This window comes from Antechinus flavipes, chromosome 4 (assembly GCF_016432865.1).
Source record: "Antechinus flavipes isolate AdamAnt ecotype Samford, QLD, Australia chromosome 4, AdamAnt_v2, whole genome shotgun sequence".
Taxonomy (NCBI): domain Eukaryota; kingdom Metazoa; phylum Chordata; class Mammalia; order Dasyuromorphia; family Dasyuridae; genus Antechinus; species Antechinus flavipes.
Genome location: NC_067401.1, coordinates 177,129,652 through 177,148,107, shown reverse-complemented (window position 1 = coordinate 177,148,107; position 18,456 = coordinate 177,129,652). Strand labels below are relative to the sequence as shown.

At 33.0% G+C, this 18,456-nt stretch overlaps 1 protein-coding gene across 1 annotated transcript in view; it reads right to left on the bottom strand.

Annotated features, from left to right (window-relative positions):
* Positions 1–8,717: 8,717 nt before the first annotated feature.
* The window catches only part of MYOCD (myocardin), a 67,481-nt gene continuing 57,742 nt past the window's right edge, over positions 8,718–18,456 (bottom strand). The window contains exons 9-11 of the mRNA XM_051996651.1: positions 13,981–14,124; positions 10,112–10,169; positions 8,718–9,557 (exon numbers count right to left, since the gene is read on the bottom strand). Of these exons, the coding sequence (XP_051852611.1) occupies positions 8,995–9,557; positions 10,112–10,169; positions 13,981–14,124 (765 nt within the window). The 3' untranslated portion in view covers positions 8,718–8,994. The remainder of the gene's footprint in view (positions 9,558–10,111; positions 10,170–13,980; positions 14,125–18,456) is intronic.

The following is an 18,456-nucleotide window of genomic DNA, read 5'->3' as shown; positions in this document are numbered from 1 at the left end:
TTTTTTTTTTTTGATATAGTCATTAGAATGGAAAATCTAGGGGGTGCTGCATATGAGGTTTATCTAGATTGCAGCAAAACACATTTTAGGAAAAAATATCTTGATCTTGATCTTATGTTATTCTTACAAAAAAGATGAAGAGATGAAGCCTTATATATTTAAATATTACATCATTTTTTGTGGTTGAGTGAATGACCTTACTCAAAGAATAATATAAGTTGGAAAGCATCTTGATAGAATGTTTGCAGTGAAGTATACTAAGCATTTGTACTTGGCCCTGCAAAGTTTTTGTTTTGTTTTGTTTGTTTTTGAGACATGGCATGGTCTTCCTCGTTTACCTAGGCTATAAGAGCAACGGCCTCCTTCTCTGGTCAGATTTCAGTATTGTTCAGCACAGAAGCTTTAATGTGTTTGCTTTTTGAACCTGTGTCAATTTATCTTGAGGCAGCTTGGTGACTCTCTATTTTGGAGGGCACATAATATTTGTGCTGGTCTTAGTAGTAACACACAATTTGTACTACCTTGACTCAAAATTTCTGTAATTAAATTATTCACTAGCATCATTCAGCCTTCCTCAAATCAAGGATTACAGCCTGGCCATGCACTGTTGGACATTTTAAAATAATGATTTGTATGAAAGCATAGATGGCATATATTGAAGGCATGGCTTCATCCTCAGATCAGGTTAATATGATGGTGAAATGAGTTATAAATCAATGAATATTTGGAGATTTAACCTGCCCTGATACATAAAGGATATTCAACAAGAGTACGGAGAGGTATTTAGCTTCTCAGAAGACAGTCTCCCTTGTCTCTATATGGAAACATGTGTCCTATTGATGAATAGGACAGAATTACAGGATTCTCATGGTTTTTGTCAATCCAGAAAGTCTGAAGGATCTAGATTCCATGTATTTGTGTCTGTTTAAAACCCTTATATGACCAAAATGTTGTGTGATGGACCCCAGGGCTTTCATCTAGACCAATCAGTTCTGAGGATCACTTTTATCTTCTTCTTCTTCTTCTTCTTTTTTTTAAAGTAAAGTCTCCCTCTATAAGTATTAAATACTTATGCCGTAAGTAGGAAGAACTAAAGTGTGAAAAGAAATATTGGTCCTAACATAGTAAAGTTCTATAACCCAAAGTGTGTGGATGTGAGGGAAGTTAATACAGTATGGATGACTGAATAAGAATCCAAAAAGTTTATGAAAGGTTCAAACATTATTTTGACTCTTACATTTTGAACTTAAAAAATTGACTTCATAAATACAACTGAACTCCTTGAGAGAAGGGACTGGCTTGTTGTTGTGTTTTGCCTTTTTTTTTTTTTTTTTTGCCTTAGTGCTTACTTAGCACAGGACTATAGTAGGTTCTTATTAAATACTTATCAATCTTTTTTGACTTAAATGGTTAGATAGCCATTTGCCTGAAAAAAGATCTAAGGATTTTAATATAAAATAAGCTCAACATAAATCAGCAACATGATTTGCTGATCCCTTCAAACCTTAAAGTGATATTGTATTGCAGAGGTAGAATTTCCAAGAATAAGGAGGTAATAATTTTGTAGTACTCTGCTCTGGTTCAGTTAAGTGCCACAATTTAGAAAGGACATTCATATGCTAGAGAGAGTCCAGAGTATGGTACCCAACATGTTTTAAGTTCATGCCATAAAGGACTAATTGAAGAAAGTGAAGATAATTTGGAATAAAAGAAGACTCAGAAGAACCATGATAACTGCCATTCAACTATTTAAAGGACTATCATGTGGGAGAGGGAATAGACTCATTGTTTTGAACCCCAGGAGTAAGAATTAGGAGCAATGAATGGCAGTGGTAAAGAGACAAATTTAGACTAGATATCAGGACAAATCTTCCAATGAATAGTACTTTAAGTAGACTTTTCTCTCAGGCTGAAGTGGGATCCCCCTCAATGGAGGTCTTCAAGTAAAAGCTGGGCATTCATTTGTCAGATATGTAATGAGGGATACATAGAAAATATATCCTTTCAACTCTCTATACTCTACGAAATATTGAATATACTATTCTCTTATTTGCTTTGTTAATATAGTTTTTTTAAATTATTTTTCTTTGTTACAACAGGTCTAGGGGAGAAAATATATTGAAAAATGATTGTGATATGGGGGGAAAAGACATCAATAAAAAGATTTGTTAAAGTGATACCAGAAGCAAGTACAATACTTCAGATGTGGTTTAAGACAATGGAAATCCTTACATTAAACAACCACCTAAAGGAAGACAGGTGGCACAGTGCATGGAGGGCTAAGCTTTTAGTCAAAATCTGGGCTCAAATTCAACTTCAGACACATAGTAATTTTGTGATCTTTGATAAATTGCTTAATTCCACTCTTTATCTCAGTTTTTTTTTTTTCAACTAGAAGCATTGTTGTGAGGACAAATGAGATATTTGTAAATTATTTGGTACAGTTTCTTGCACATAGTAGGTACTTAATAAATGCTTACTCTTTTCCCACTTCCTAAAATGATCCTTTGTCAAGTGAAGTAGAAAGGATTTATTTGAACTAGATTGTATGTATAATCTGTACATAGGCCACTATACATACACATACCTATACACATATACACGCAGATATATATATATATCTATATCTCATCATTACTGCATCTTTAAGAATTTATCAGTCTATGAACTTATGTATAGTTTTCACTTCCATGCTACTAGTTCTAAATCACACCACTTCCACCTGAGCTCTTATTCCCATTCTAACCTACAAGAATATTGCCCTGGGAACTATGCTGTCCTCTCATCCTTCAATTTACCAGCTTCTCTTTATTAATTGTCTCCTCTTGTTGGAATATAAATTCCTTGAGGGCAGGAAGTATTTTACTTGCTTGTATTTTTATCCTCAGCACTATAGGCTCATTGCATGGCACATAATAAACACTCTGTCTGTAATGATCATTTAATTGCTAAAGTTTAACATTGCCTTAGTTTTATTAGCAGCTGCATCATTGCACTGACTCAGCATTTGACTTGTGGTCAATGAGAAGTAGATCTCTTCACAAGAATTTTTACCCTGTCTGCTGATGAGTGGTGGCACTGTCATTCTAGTTAGAACTCCCATGTGGTATGGAATATAGGGTGAGCTGAGGATAAAGGAGAATCTTTTGTAGTAACTGACAAGAAAAAAAAAACTGATGATCACTTTAAGGTGCCCTGCCACACACACACACACACACACACACACACACACACACACATGAGATAAAAACAGAGACAGCGGGAGAAGAGGAGAGAGAGAGAGAAAGAGAGAGAGAAGGAGGAGGAGAAGGAGGAGAAGAAGGAGGAGAAGGAGAAGGAGAAGAAGGAGAAGAAAAAGAAGAAGAAGAAGAAGAAGAAGAAGAAGAAGAAGAAGAAGAAGAAGAAGAAGAAGAGGAAGAGGAAGAAGAAGAAGAAGAGAAGAGGAAGAAGAAGAAGAAGAGGAAGAGGAGGAGGAAGAGAAGAAGAAGAAGAAGAAGAGGAGGAGGAGGAGGAGGAGGAGGAGAAGAAGAAGAAGAAGAAGAAGAAGAAGAAGAAGAAGAAGAAGAAGAAGAAGAGACACACACAGAGACATACAAGAGAGACAGACATAGAGAAAGGATGGAAAGAGAGAAGGAGGGAAGTGAAGAGAGAGGGCGGAGGAGAGAGAGAGAGAATGATTTGCTATTAGCACTCTCTTTTTGGCCAGAGTACAAGAAGTATTTCACAAGCTAGGAGGGAGGCTTTCTTAGTACTGTTCTGTATGTAAGGGTGAAAAAAGAGACACTAGTGCCAGATCCTCAAGATATTTTTAAGTAGTAAAAGAATAACTCAAGCCAAATGAATGGTGAGAGACATTCTAAGTATATTGCTTCTTTAAGATTTGTTGCTGAGTTTAAGTCTGCTCAGAGTTCTAAGATAAACAGTTCTTCTGAAGTAGTTTCATAATATGATATGAGAGCCAAATAAAAACCTAATGCAATATTAGAATGTATAGGTACAGCTTCCAGGACATGAGGCAATAGTCCTGTTGAACTCTGTCATAGTGAGAACATAACTGGAGTTCTGTGTTGTTCCTAGATTTTGAAGGTAACAAGTTGTAATATATTTGAAAGTTATAGGCAGTAAGAACTGTTGTATGAATTTGGGACAAAGGGAATTTGCCTGATTGTAGACAGAAAATGAAGATATAATTACTAATTATAAGCTAAGGTAGAATTATTGTTGTAGCGTCTAAACCCAGGAGGATAAGAGAGAGATGTCTAAAAGAATGAAGTTTGAGGGTATAAGCAATAAATACTATAGTTACTATTGAGGAGTAAAGTCTAGCTGAGCACAAGAACAGATTGGAAGCAAACACAATTCATTTATCTGACCACCTCTATGGTGTGACATCCATTCAGTTTGGATCAATTCAGTGATCAAACAGTGAAAGTAGTTAATCAATACAGAAGCTAGTTTATATCAAAGCACTTTTATGGAAGGTTTCAGAGATACAAAGAGGACACTGAAGTTTATAATTCCAAAGTTATGTTATCTTGAGAACATGATTTTCCTTATTCATTTCCTCTTGTTTCTCTTAAGTGCATGGGCATACTTCCCTATAGAATCTCAACTTTTATAGGGAAGTTTAATCAAAGTTTGTCATATACAATATGTGGATTGTGACATTTATCATTCATGCATTTGCTTCAATATAAGTGCCTATGATACAATCATTATCTTTTGTCTTATTATTATGTTAATGTTTATACTCAAGATTTAAAAGTTTCATTATTGCAAGTGGCTGGTTGTGGAAATTGAAATGAGTTGGTGAAATCTTAAGGATTAGAGTAGTGAATAGATTTATCCCTTAGACAAAAAGTGTGGTGGAGTCAGCTCCAAGTGGCTCATGACTGACTTAAATTTTCAGTATGAAAATGTCACTTTGGAAATCAGTAAGTGCTACAAATCAGGATTTGATGTATTGTTTTGTTGTTAGGCTTAAGAAAATGGTGGAGAAAAGAGTAGTAATGCAGATGAGACTTAGAAGTGTGTTTTGCATAATTTTTCTCACCAGAAAGGTGATTGTTTGAGACACAGCTGCCTATGTAATAGTTTGGACAAAACTGTTCGGTAGTAGCCTTACTCTAGGAATCTACACTTGCCAGTATGACAGCAAGTATGTTAGCTAGACTAGAGAATGAATAGTTATCCATATAGCCATCTGTGAGGTAAGTAGTTATCCATTTAGCCATTAGAGAGGTATAGCTACATAGTGAGAGATTCTCCCCATGTACTTATTATTTAAGTGACATTGCAGTTTCTATTTATGAAACACAGAGAAAAATACCTTAAGATAAAAATAGTTTTTCTGCTCCCTAGTGGGATCACTGAGAATACTTGAATATCACAATCCTTTTCCTTCTCAATATCCATGATTGGAGCTACATTTAGAATTTTAAAAACATTCCAATGTTAAACAAATGGTTGGAATAATTGGGCCAATTCTCTACAAGCATATCCCACAGGAAGGTGCCCTGACATTTGCAATTTTTAATAGTATTATTAATATATAATAACCAATTTCTTAGCAATTTATATTTTAACATTTGCTCACAGAATTATTTATCCTCTGTAACAGAATTTCATCTTCCCTCCTTCCCCAGATTCAACTAATATTATCAGGTGAGTAATGTTCTTATTATTCCATGTGTCTTGCTCATTAAATATTCATTGATAAATCTGATTTTTAAAATTTCAGCTGGAAAATATTTGGTTTCTGTAGGACTGAGTAAGAATATATAGAAATATTTAGAATACATAGAAAAAGTCTCCTTAGAAGAACAGGATATATTTTTCCAGATCGGATATAAATTAATTTGAAACAACTAAAGCTACCTTTCATAAAAGAAGATAATTCTTTTTTAAAATTTGGAACCACATTCCTTTACCTCATTTACCTCACCATAATTGCAAAATTAAAAGTCAGTTTTCCCTGGGAAAATGTGACTTAATTTTTTTATCATGGTACCTCCCTGAAGTGATGTTTAAATTGACTAGAATACGGGTCATCTTTATAATTTAAATTATTTAATTTTTATTTATTTATTTTAAAATAAAAAAAAATTATTTAAATTTTATTTAATATATTATTATATAATGTGATATATGATAATATGTTAATATAATATTTTATATTAAATTTATCTAAAATAAAATTTATTTATTTATTTAAAATTAGGGATTTAAAATTAGGGACACTGATATTAAGCATAGTTGAAGGCATTTGTTATACTGACAAATTTACTATTTCACTTAACTAAGTTTGGACTGATATGAGAAAATAAAAATGTAAGATATGAATGAGTTAGAAGAGCCATTTCAATTTGGTATCTATGGGCTCTGGGAGTTGCAAGAAATCTGAAAGTAATAGAACTACTTGTAGCAAACCTTTTTGTCATATCTGCTTCTGATGCTATCCAGAGTATAGTACAACAATGAAAAAAACTTGAAGAACTGCTATCTAAAAATTCCTAGGACTTCAAGGGTTAAGAAATCCTCAAATTCCATTTTTCATTATAATTCAATTATTTTGGACATAATAATTCCTCATTGGAAGGGGGCCCTGGGTCTGTCACCTCAGGTTTTTTTATGTACTTGGGAGAGAGATGAATGGATATTTGTCACAGGAGCAAATAAAAATTTGAGATAATAAATTTATATTACTAGAGGATGCTAAAATCATTGGGTTTTATTCTTCCTAAACAACTGGGAAGATCATTAGAGGAGTGACCTTTAGCATTCCAGAGAATCCTCATGGCAATACTGCTCAAGAAGGTAATACTAGAAATTTCAGCTGGTGTGTAGCTACTTGGGTCTGATTTTATAGTCTGAATATTTCTTATTTCTTTTGAAAATAGAATACTTTGGGAATACCATTTATTTATGTAATTGCTGAGTGAGTGATAGAGACCAAAGATTATTCTGGACTTCTTTTTGTGTTTCATGTTGGTTTTCTGGTGCATACTAGAACAAAATAACCTTTTGATTAGAACAATTCGACTTCTATGTGCCCAGATTCAAACCATAATATTTCCTAAATAGGTTCCATTAAACAAATAAATTATGTTATCACAACTTCAGGAGTCTTCTTAATTAGCTCTTATTTTTTTGTCAGAAAAGAAAACAATATTTCATTAGAGAGAGAAATAAAAGAGGAAATTACACAAAATTTGTGTGATTATTTTTTAAAAGGAACTAAAAAGAAAAAAACAAACAAACAAACAACATGGCATGTGGCAATATACCAAGATGGAAGTTAGGATTTAAATAAGATCATATTATCTTATGAATATGAGGAATGTATTAATGTGGTTTCCCTTCTCATATCTTTAGCTTCAAAGAAATGATGATTTCTCCACTTGGATACTCAGGAATGATGACTAAGATGAATAGATGTTCCACATGAATCTTTTAAAACAATATATAGTGCTAATTTAGATTGAGGAATGTAACATAATTTGCATATTCTTAATGGACTTTTCCACAGACATTTGTTCAAACCATTTTGTTTCTTCATATCTGTTCTAGGGACTTAGTTGAGAATAACCAGTTATTTCACTGTAGTTTTGTAGTTTAATCAGAAAGTTCCTGTAGGACATATCCAGGCATCATTTCATAGCAGCTAAGCAGTTAAGCATGGATGCTTAATAATACTGCTTTGGAGACCAGGAAAAAAAAAAAAAACATTTTCCCCTCACAAAAAGACTCTGGAAGTTTGCATAATGGTTGTAGCCACCAAAAGAACTGTTTAAACATTATTTACAGGGAACACTGGAATGATTATCAGTCTTTGGTTTTCAAAAGAAATCTTAAACATTATGAAATTGGCAGTTTTTTCCTATCTTAGGAGTGCACAGTGAATGATATTTGTAAAAATAGAAGGAAATAGTGTATTTGTGATTAAAAACAAATCTATAGCTACTTTCTATATCTTTTAAAGCAATATAGAACTGGGTGGCAGTAACAGTGAGATCTGAAGAGAATGTCCTACAACATTCTTGTCAGTTCCTAGCCCAAATCCAAAAGGTCATGGATTTTTACCCTTTAAAGTATGACATTAAATAGTTTCCTATTCCTGACTAAAGGTTAAATTAATCTCATTACTTCTTAACTACCATTCTGCTGACTCAAGCCTTGACTGACACTACCTTCTTCAGTCTCTTCTCCCCTCTAATTGGAAATCTGGAGATGGAATAATAAACTCTTTCCAATGCCTTCCTTTATAGAGAGCAGAAACTGGATTTTTTTTAGCCCACTCCACTTTGTATATACTGTTCTTTTTCTCAAAAACAATGATAACTGTTTGACTAGGGCTTGAAGTTGAAGAAGATACTTAACAGGGTTAACCTGGGTTTCTTAGGTGTGTCAGTTATTTTCAAGGATTAAAAAAAATAAAGCCTGTGCTCCAGATGAAACCACTCCTTGGAAAAAACATTATAGCTAAAAGCTGCTGACCTAGCTTTCCTGGAATTAAGTGGGCTTTGTCTTTTTCCACTGATGGCTCAAATGAATAAATTGCCTATAATATGAAGATATTCCACTTCCTGAGGTTTGAACATTTTTTTTAAATCATTCTTTTTGTTCTTAAAGGAAATCTCTTTCCCCTTCTACATTATATGCTTAGTTGTCCAGTTATGTGAATGGGTTTCATTTTAAGATGAGACAAGACCCAAACAATGCTTGAGAAAAATCCTGTTTTTTTAAAAATAAGATTCTTAGAGGCATTGAAAGACATTCTTTGCATCTGAACTCTAAAAAAAGCCAACAATGAAAGATATAGTTTGAATCATTTTCAGTAACAAACGATTGATAAACATTATATAATAGAATCCATTTCCCATTGGCTGGAGTTATTGTTTCTTTTTTACTTTATCTCTTCTATTATTAATAAAGGCATTGGTGATTATCCTTCAATGCATTCCTGCTAATACTTAAAATTGTAAATTTGTTATTTTACCACTGTTGTAAGTGAAGGTCCATAGTATTGTTCAAACTGAGATCAGTAATATCCAAGAAATCACTGTTGAAGATGCTTGGTCCTGTGGCTGTAAGAGAACTAAAGTCTGTGGTAGAACTTGGTGGGGTAAGGTCTAGCCACTCCATAGTTTCCCAAGGAGATTCTGTTAAACTCATCTGTAAACCTGTTCCATCTATGGAAGAAGGTGAAAGTTGAGGCTGAATGGGAGAGAGAGGAGCTGGCAAGATCTCATGAGAACCTAAAAATTCATCTGTTGCTTTGCCAGAGACTCTATCCATCATCCCTTCAAATTGAAATTCCTCAATTCCAATTTTTAGAAGTGTGATATCGCTGACCTTACCCAAGGGACTATGAGAATTCAATAAAACTTCAAAGTGATTGTCACTATTAGTTGTGCAGTGATCAAAAGAAAATTGGGCTGCTGAAGAGATATGTTCAAATGGACCAGAAGACTTGTGGAGAAGACTTTGAGAAGATCCAGTTATCTTTTGTACTTTTTGAAAACATGAATGATCTTCTTTGGCATTTGCTGGCATTTCTATTAAAACACAAATGCAACGTTAGATGTAAATGTTTGATCTTAAGAGACAAAAAAATCAAGTCAAAAATTTGTCCAATTTGTTTGCTAGTTTTAATACAAATGAATCTTATAGCACAAAAATTGTTAAATGTATTTAAATCTATGTAGGTGAGCCAAAACATCAATTTTTTGTTTCTGTTTTCTACTTGTTGCAAACAAGAAAAGAAGGAGATTTGAACTAAAATAGAAAAAATTTAGAAGAGTACTGTGGGAAAAAATGGGGAAAGAGGGAATAAATTAAAAGATAAAAAGAATGAAAATGAGTTTGTGACAATAAAATAACCCTAGGAAAGAAAGAGTGAGGAACTGGCTACCAGAGTGGCAAAATGTTAATGTTTTATTCCCTTTTTTTTCCATTGGGCAATAAGCATGGATTGCAAACTCAAGGCCACTAATACATTAATAGATTATTTTAGTTTTTGTTCTGGCTATCAAATCACCAGTTAATGTATCTAAGATAATAAACTGGTTAATGCCACTTCCTGTAGTATGAGAATACAACAGTTTCATACCTCCACTTTCAATGAGGACATCAAGGAGTTCATCCATTTGTTGACTTTGAATCATTTGCTACAGTGAAATACACAGGAAAAGAGAGGATTAGAAAATCATTTGTCCTGTACACCAGGGTCAATCATTAACTTTAACATGGGAAAAATTAAATAAAAAATTATATAAAAGAAACAGCTTTAATGGTTAAATGAAAAGTTAGATCAGACTTCATTTTAAAGAGGAAAAATTGAAATTGAACAAAAGAGTATAGAAGACACAGAATCCCCTTTCTTTTTAAAGATCTCTATCTTTAGTATATTATATATTTAATATGTAGGGAAGCTGCTTTTTTTTTTTCTTCCTTGCTCTTTCTTTAAACTGCTTATATTTGGTACAAATATTTGATTCATATTCTTCTAGTATCATTAGTTTGAACTTAAAATATTTTTTGATTTGCATCTTAGCTTAAAAATTTGCATCTCATCTTAAAATATGGTAGAGGGATTCACTTTAAATGCAACAAATGCATTTGAATAGAGTTGAGATTTAGTTAGCATTCAGTTCTCTTTTTAGTTTTGAAGCTTTGTGTTTTATTTGTCTCTTGAAAGTCAACTTTTTCTAGCTTTTCTGTTTAAATGAACATTCAAAGAATGAAATTCACTTTTCCAGAAAGTAAAGAACATGAAGAATGTTACAATGGGTTAAAGCTTATGGACCCATTATATTTAAAAAAAAAAAAAAAAAAAAAGCTTTTTTTTTCAAGTGACTAAAGGAAATACTAATTATAATAGTAATAACTAGAATTTATATAGTGCTTAAGGTTTGCAAAGCATTTTATGAATATTATCTCATTTTATTGTCAAAAGAACCCTGGAAGTTAGGTGCTAGTATTATCCTTATTTTTATATTGAGAATACTGAGGCAGACAGAGGCTAAGTGACTTATCCAGCTCATCGAACTAATTTGGATTTTGAACTCATCTTCCCAAGACTAGATCAATTACTCTATCCATTGTACTACCTAATTAACTTAAATGGTAAATTTTAGCTAGAGATTTGTGAAAATAAGGATTTTTTTTCCCAATCAGGTTCATGGATCCCTAAAATTTCTCCATGTAGTTCTTGGGGATCTGTAGATCTTGGTTTAAATTCCTATTCTAGAAAGAAAAAAAAAATCATGCTGTTATCTGCTTTATTCTTATGAGTGGGAAATTGTGTTATCTCTGAAAGTCCTGAACTTTATTTTGAAAAACTTGGGGATATAACAGAAAGTTTTGACCTTGCCTAACAAGAATGTAAAACAGCCATATGCATGAGGGAAATACAGGGAAAGGTTGATGATCAATGTGCAGCACACCTCTCTCTTTCTGTTTCTGTTTCTGTCTCTATCTCTCTTGCTTTTTCAAAGAGTGGTTCTGATTTTAGTAGTCTAGATTAAAACAACAACAACAAAAAAAAACCCATATAGTCTAATTGTATGGAATTGAGTAAGTTTCCTAGAAAAACTTTTCCTAGTTTATCAATCTAAAAAGCATAGTATCAGTTGAAATTGTGGGAGCAGGACTATCCTGCTCTAGACTTGCCTTATTTGGTATGCTTTCCTTTAGAAGGGATCCCTTTACCTAACAACAGAAGAGTAAGAGTAGGAAAGGAAAATAATGAGAAGTTAAACATAAAGTCATAAAAGACCAAAAAAAAAATCAAGATTTCTTTTCTGCATCTTTCCATCAAAAATTATGTGTATTCCCCAAAAGTTTTACAGGCATAAGTCACTTACATTTTGATTCCTTAAATTCAGTTTTATCCGGTCCATATATCTTTCTAATGTTCGTGGACATGTCTGTTTCTTTTCTTTGGCAGTTACAATGGCTTGCTTTTAGTAGGTTATTATTTCTCTCCACTACTCTGTAAGTAATCACTTCTTACTTGAATGATGGAGTTTTTCTTGTTTGAAGTCCTTCACTCATAGATTTCTCACTAATTGAGATACAATTTACTGGCTATCCTACTTTTCTCTCTTCTTTTACAGAAGAGATGTTTTCAGGATATGTTCCTTATGCTCTGCTTTTTTAGCAATGGATTCTAATTTTGGCTTTCACTATTTACAAACATAAACTCTCAACGAGGAGACCAATAAACTTGGTTTTTTTAAATTGTTGTTTCCCAAACACATCATACATAGTCCTTCTTCTATAATAATAGTGCTATATTAATAGAAACTAGAGTTAGAAGAAACTGGTTTGGAGATAGATACTGAGTTCAGTTTTGGAGCATGGTGAATTGTAATTGTTTTCTTAGCCTTCTGTGCAATATCAGAAGTGGCCAACTAGATGGCTCAGTGGAGAGAGCTCTGGGCCTGGAGACAGGGAGATTTGAATTCAAATCCTATCTCAGACACTTACTGGTTTTGTGGGCTAATCACTTAACCTCTGTTTTCTTTTCTTTTCTTTTCTTTCTTTTTTTTTTTAATGATTATAACTTTTTATTGACAGAACCCATACCTGGGTAATTTTTTTCAACATTATCCCTTGCACTCACTTCTGTTCCGACTTTTCCCCTCCCTCCCTTCACCCCCTCCCCCAGATGGCAAGCAGTCCTATATATGTTAAATATGTCACAGTATATCCTAGATACAATATATGTGTGCAGAACCGAACAGTTCTCTTGTTGCACAGAAGAGTTGAATTCAGAAGGTAAAAATAACCTGGGAAGAAAAACAAAAATGCAAACAGTTTACATTCATTTCCCAGTGTTCTTTCTTTGGGTGCAGCTGCTTCTGTCCATCATTGATCAATTGAAACTGAGTTAGATCTTCTCTTTGTTGAAGAAATCCACTTTCATCAGAATACATCCTCATACAGTATCGCTGTTGAAGTATATAATGATTTCCTGGTTCTACTCATTTCACTTAGCATCAGTTCATGTAAGTTTCTCCAAGCCTCTCTGTATTCATCCTGCTGGTCATTTCTTACAGAACAATAATATTCTATAACATTCATATACCACAATTTACTCAACCATTCTCCAATTGATGAGCATCCATTCATTTTCCAGTTTCTAGTCACTACAAACAGGGCTGCCACAAACATTTTGGCATATACAGGTCCCTTTCCCTTCTTTAGTATTTCTTTGGAATATAAGCCCAATAATAGCAATTCTAGAACAAAGAGTATGCACAGTTTGATATCTTTCTGGGCATAATTCCAGATTGCTCTCCAGACTGGTTGTATGCATTCACAACTCCACCAAAAATGCATCAGTATCCCAGTTTTCCTGCATCCCATCCAACATTCATTATTATTTTTTTTCTGTCATCTTAGCCAATCTGACAGGTGTGTAGTGGTATCTCAGTTGCATTTCTCTGATCAATATGAGTGGAAATAGTTTCAATTTCATCATCTGAAAATTGTCTGTTCATATCCTTTGACCATTTATCAATTGGGGAATGGCTTGATTGCTTATAAATTAGAGTCTGTTCTCTATATATTTTGGAAATGAGGCCTTTATCAGAATCTTTAACTGTGAAAATTTAACCTCTGTTTTCATTAATCCACTGGAGAAGAAAATGGCAAACCTCTCCAGTATCCTTGCAAAGAAAACTCCACACAATAGGGTTTTGAAGAGTTAGACATGACTGAACAACTACAAGCAAGGGAATATGAGGAGCAGTGGATTAAAATTATTTGTTTCTATTCTACACCAGATTCCTGTGACAACTTCAAATTCATATTTTTCTGAATCAATTAAGTGGCTCAAAAATAGAAAAAATTATTAATATAATATTATTTTCCCATACTGGATTCAGTTATTTGTTCTAATAGAGGGGAAAAAAAGATTCAGGAGGAGAAAGATTCAAATGATGCCTGTAAAAGATATTCCTAAAAGCTTACCTTGTGTTTTGCATCAGGGCTTTTGGAAGAAGCATTGCCTCTGGTAATCTGGCTACTGTTTGACTGGGTGCCAAAGAAAGGAGTGTGGAGGCTAGATGATTCAGGAGAGAAGCCTGAAATACTGTGATCTTGTACTTTTGACCTCTATAGAAAGAAACAAGAGATAAACATGGCATTTATTCAGATAGTCTCTCAAGATCATGGATTTAAAGCTGAAAGAGACCTTCGAGGATATTTAGCTACATCCCTTCATTTAACTTTTCTAAGGTCACACAGCTAGAAAGGATCCGAATTTAAGACCAGCTTCTTTGATTTCAGCCTATGCTATTTCTCCACTACCATGCCTTTCTCTTCAGGTGATTTGTAACCCCTTTAATGCTATGCAATTAATTTTCCTAAAACAATTTTATACATCTTAATCCCTGACAAAAAGCATGAGTACTTCCTAACTTCTGAATGGATCATTATACCAATAATCTCCATATCTAATTAGTACTACTCTAATAGTAGATATCTAATTCAGTACTAGCTTTCCTCAACACTTTCTCAAGTCAATTCAACTCAACAAGTATTTGAGAGTTTGTTATGTACACACAGTGGGAATACAGACAAAAAAGGAAGTACTTCCTTCCTCAAAGAATGTAAATGCTCCAGTAAGGAAGTAATATGTATAGAAATAAATGGACAAAAATTTGTTCAAAGTAAATACAAAATAATTTGAGGTAGCTTTCACTTGCAGAGATCAGGAAAAGTTGTAATTATCCTTGTCTGGCACAAAAAGGTGGCCCTTCTCCTTTGCAAGGCTAATCTCTGAATATGCACAAGGAATTTCATTCTATCCCCCAAAATTGTCCCCATTATTCTAGCTCTTTCACTTATTTTCAAAACCTTCCTGTCCATTGGCTATTTCCTTAATGTCTATAAACATACTCAGGTCTCTTCAATCTCTAGCAACACCCCTGAGTGAAAAGAAAGAAACTACTTTTCAAAGAATCAATTTTAATTTTCCAATCATTCCAATTATGTCAGTGTTTTTTTCCTTCCTGTAATCTATTTTTCCTTCTTTTCCCCTACTTTTGTTTTTACTTCTATCTGAAGTCACATATAAAAATCAAGTGACATAACTTCAATATTTCCTAAACTGAACTAATCATATAGGGCTTGACATGCATTCCAATCTAAACTCCATGATCCTATCCCCACAAACCAATTCTCACTTTTAACTTCCATAATTGTTTTAATTATTTTTATAACAGGATTAAAACTTCTTTTTTGAAAAAAAAGTTTTTTTTTATTTTTAATAGTATTTTACGTAAAGTTAGTTTTCAACATACATTTTTGTAAAACTTTGTGTTCTAATTTTTTCATCCTCCTTCCCTTACCTCCCCTTTCCCAAGACAACAAACAATTTGATAAAGGTTAAACATATTTCCATATTTGTCATTTGTACAAGAAAAATCAGACCAGAAGAAAAAAATACTGTGAGAAATGTAAAAAACAAAAAAAGTGAAAATGAATGCCTTGATGCACATTCAGACTCTATAGTTTTCTTTCTGGATGTAACTGGCATTTTCCAGGATCAAAATTTCTGATAAATATTTTATTCCATATTTTCCTTTGCTCTCTATATCTAATCAGTTTCCAATTTCTGCTGATGCAATTTCTTTCTAATTCATCATCACAGAGGCAGTCCCACTGCCATTAGCCTATTTCCATGTTCTTAGTACCTCTTTCTTAGACTATTGCAAAATTGTATTATCTCTTCTATCTGTTTTCAAAATTTCTTTTTTAATTCATCCTATATTCCTTGACAAAGTGATCTTGCTAATACAGGCAATTTACATAGTCCGTTGATTAGGTAATTCACCTTCCCAAAACATTTTCTACTAAAAAAATTATGAACTTCTTATAGTAGCAGTCAGTTCCACGATTTGGTCCCAATTACCATTCTGATCTTAAAGCCCACAACTACTATCATATAGTAGTATACAAGCTAAACCACTCCCTTATCTCTAAACTCTGTCTTTCTGGAGTGCCATTAAAATCTGACTCATTCCTATTTGCCATCTAGTGAAGGAAAAGGGAAGGAAAATTGGAACAGAGTTTTGCAAGGGCTAATGTTGAAGAACTGTCCATGCATATGTTTTGAAAAATAAAAAGCTTTGATAAAAAAATTAAATTAACTTAAAAAAAGTTAATGTAGATTAAAGCATGCTTTTTTTTTTTTTTTAAATCTGATTCATTCTTCAAAAGTGAGCTCAAGTATTGTTCTTCATAAAGTCTTCCTTGATTATAGGGCACTTAGTCCAAACTTATCCTTGACAGAGAATCCCTTCTATAATTGTCTTATCTTCCAAGGCAGTAGACTCTATTTTTTGTAAGTTCTATATAGAGTTGAAATCTGTTTCTCAGTAATTTCTAATTATTTTGGTGCTAGTTCCTGCCTCTGAGACAGAGAAGAATAAATGTAATATTTCTTTTATATGACACTCTTCAGATATTTGAAAAAAGCTATCATGTTTTATCTATTTTGTTTTTTAGCTTAAACATCTCCAAAGCTTTGCATGATATGATCTTAAACCCCTTCACCATTCTGATTTCTCTCCTGGATGTTCTTTAGATTACTGATATTCTTCGACAGCATTCAAAAGTGAACATAGTATCTGACATGTAAATAGAACAAGATGAAATATAATGGATCTATCATCTGCCTTGCTTCTCAAAAAAGGCAGCTAGGTGACATGGTGGGTACAGTGTTTGGTTTGCAATCAAGTAGAAAGATCTGAATTTAAATGGAGCTTTAGACATTTATTAGCTGGTAATTTTGGGCAAGTCACTCAACTTTTGTCTGCTTTGGTTTTCTTAACCATAAATTGGTACTTATTTCCCAGCATTGTTCTAAGAATCAAAAGAAATAACATTTATAAAATGTTTAGTACAATGCTTGGCACATAATAGATGCTTAACAAATGGCTGATTTCTCCTTCTCACTACTGTTAAATGCAGTTTAAGATCACATTAATTATTTTGACTACCATATCACATTGTTGAGTCATACTAAGATTGACTCTGGGAAATTTTTCTGGGAAAATTACCTTCCTCTATCTTATACTTAGAAAATTTATTTTCTGAAATTAATTTATCCTTATTAAATTTCACCTTAGTCCTAAATTTTAATCTGTCAACCTATAATCTTCTAATAATACTAGCTATTAATTTAGATGTTGAATCATTCATCAAAATATGAATTATTCTTTCCAGCTTTGTGTTATTTTTATATATGGTAAACAATGCCATCTATTAATATGTTATCATCAAAGTTCAGTGAAGGGAGAGAATAACTGAATTGACAAAATTATCAAACAGTACAATGCCAAACTTTGAGATCACACAGCTAGAGACTTCCTTCTAAACTAACATGAATTCAATCCTCTAGTCTGGTCATTCAATAGCTTTGAATCAGTTTGCCTACTTGTGGCATCATCTAGTTCACACTTTCTTCTCATTTACTAATCTAGTAATCCTATGAAAATGGAGAATGAAAATAATATGGCATGACAAAATAAAGGGCATTTGAGTAAACAGAATTATAAAATATAGATAAGATTATTTCACATTTTACCAGATATTTATATGTATTACTATTCCGCAGATTACCACACCAACAAGTGAGAGGACACATACATGGAAGAAGCACATAAATAGACACATGTCAGAAGAAGCTGAGCAGTAAGGATATCTCAATCTGCCTTGATAAAGTTTCTATTATTTCAGCATTTCTCATTATCCAATGCTGTTGTTACTGCTATCCCCTCCCTCCTACTGATTTCTTCTTGTGATGTCATCAAGTCTTTACTGTGTGATTCTCTCTCTTTCTCTCTCTCTCTTTATATACACATACACACAAACACACACACACACACACACACACACACATATATATATATATACATACATATCATTATTTAGCTCTATATCAATCTTTCCAATGATATTGGCTTAGAAATCACATTTGTAGTTGTTTTTAATACTCTGAAATGTGGCTGCTTGGATCTGGTGAATCAACTCAAACACAGCTTGGTCCACTCCTATCAAATTCATAACAGTCATTTTCACTCATTTGGATCTTATTCTTTTGGTGTACTTACTTCCTCTTCTGAAATGCAATAACATGTTCTAACTCTTTTATCATTTATACTTTTTTATTATTCCTTCTCTAATCTGTAAGGTCCTTGAAGGCAGGGACAATATCTCATTTATCTTTTAATCACTCATGTGATATAGCATAAACATATAGCATACATTCAATAAATATGTTGTTGAATGCACAAAGTAGCTTTTCTCCTGAAAAATAATCTCTAAAATAGTTTCACATAGCTGACTGAAAACCTTATCAATGTTACTGTGATTAAATTTTCAAGGATATGGGGAAAACACCAAACAAAATGACAGTGCTGAAATAAGGCCAGTTGTATT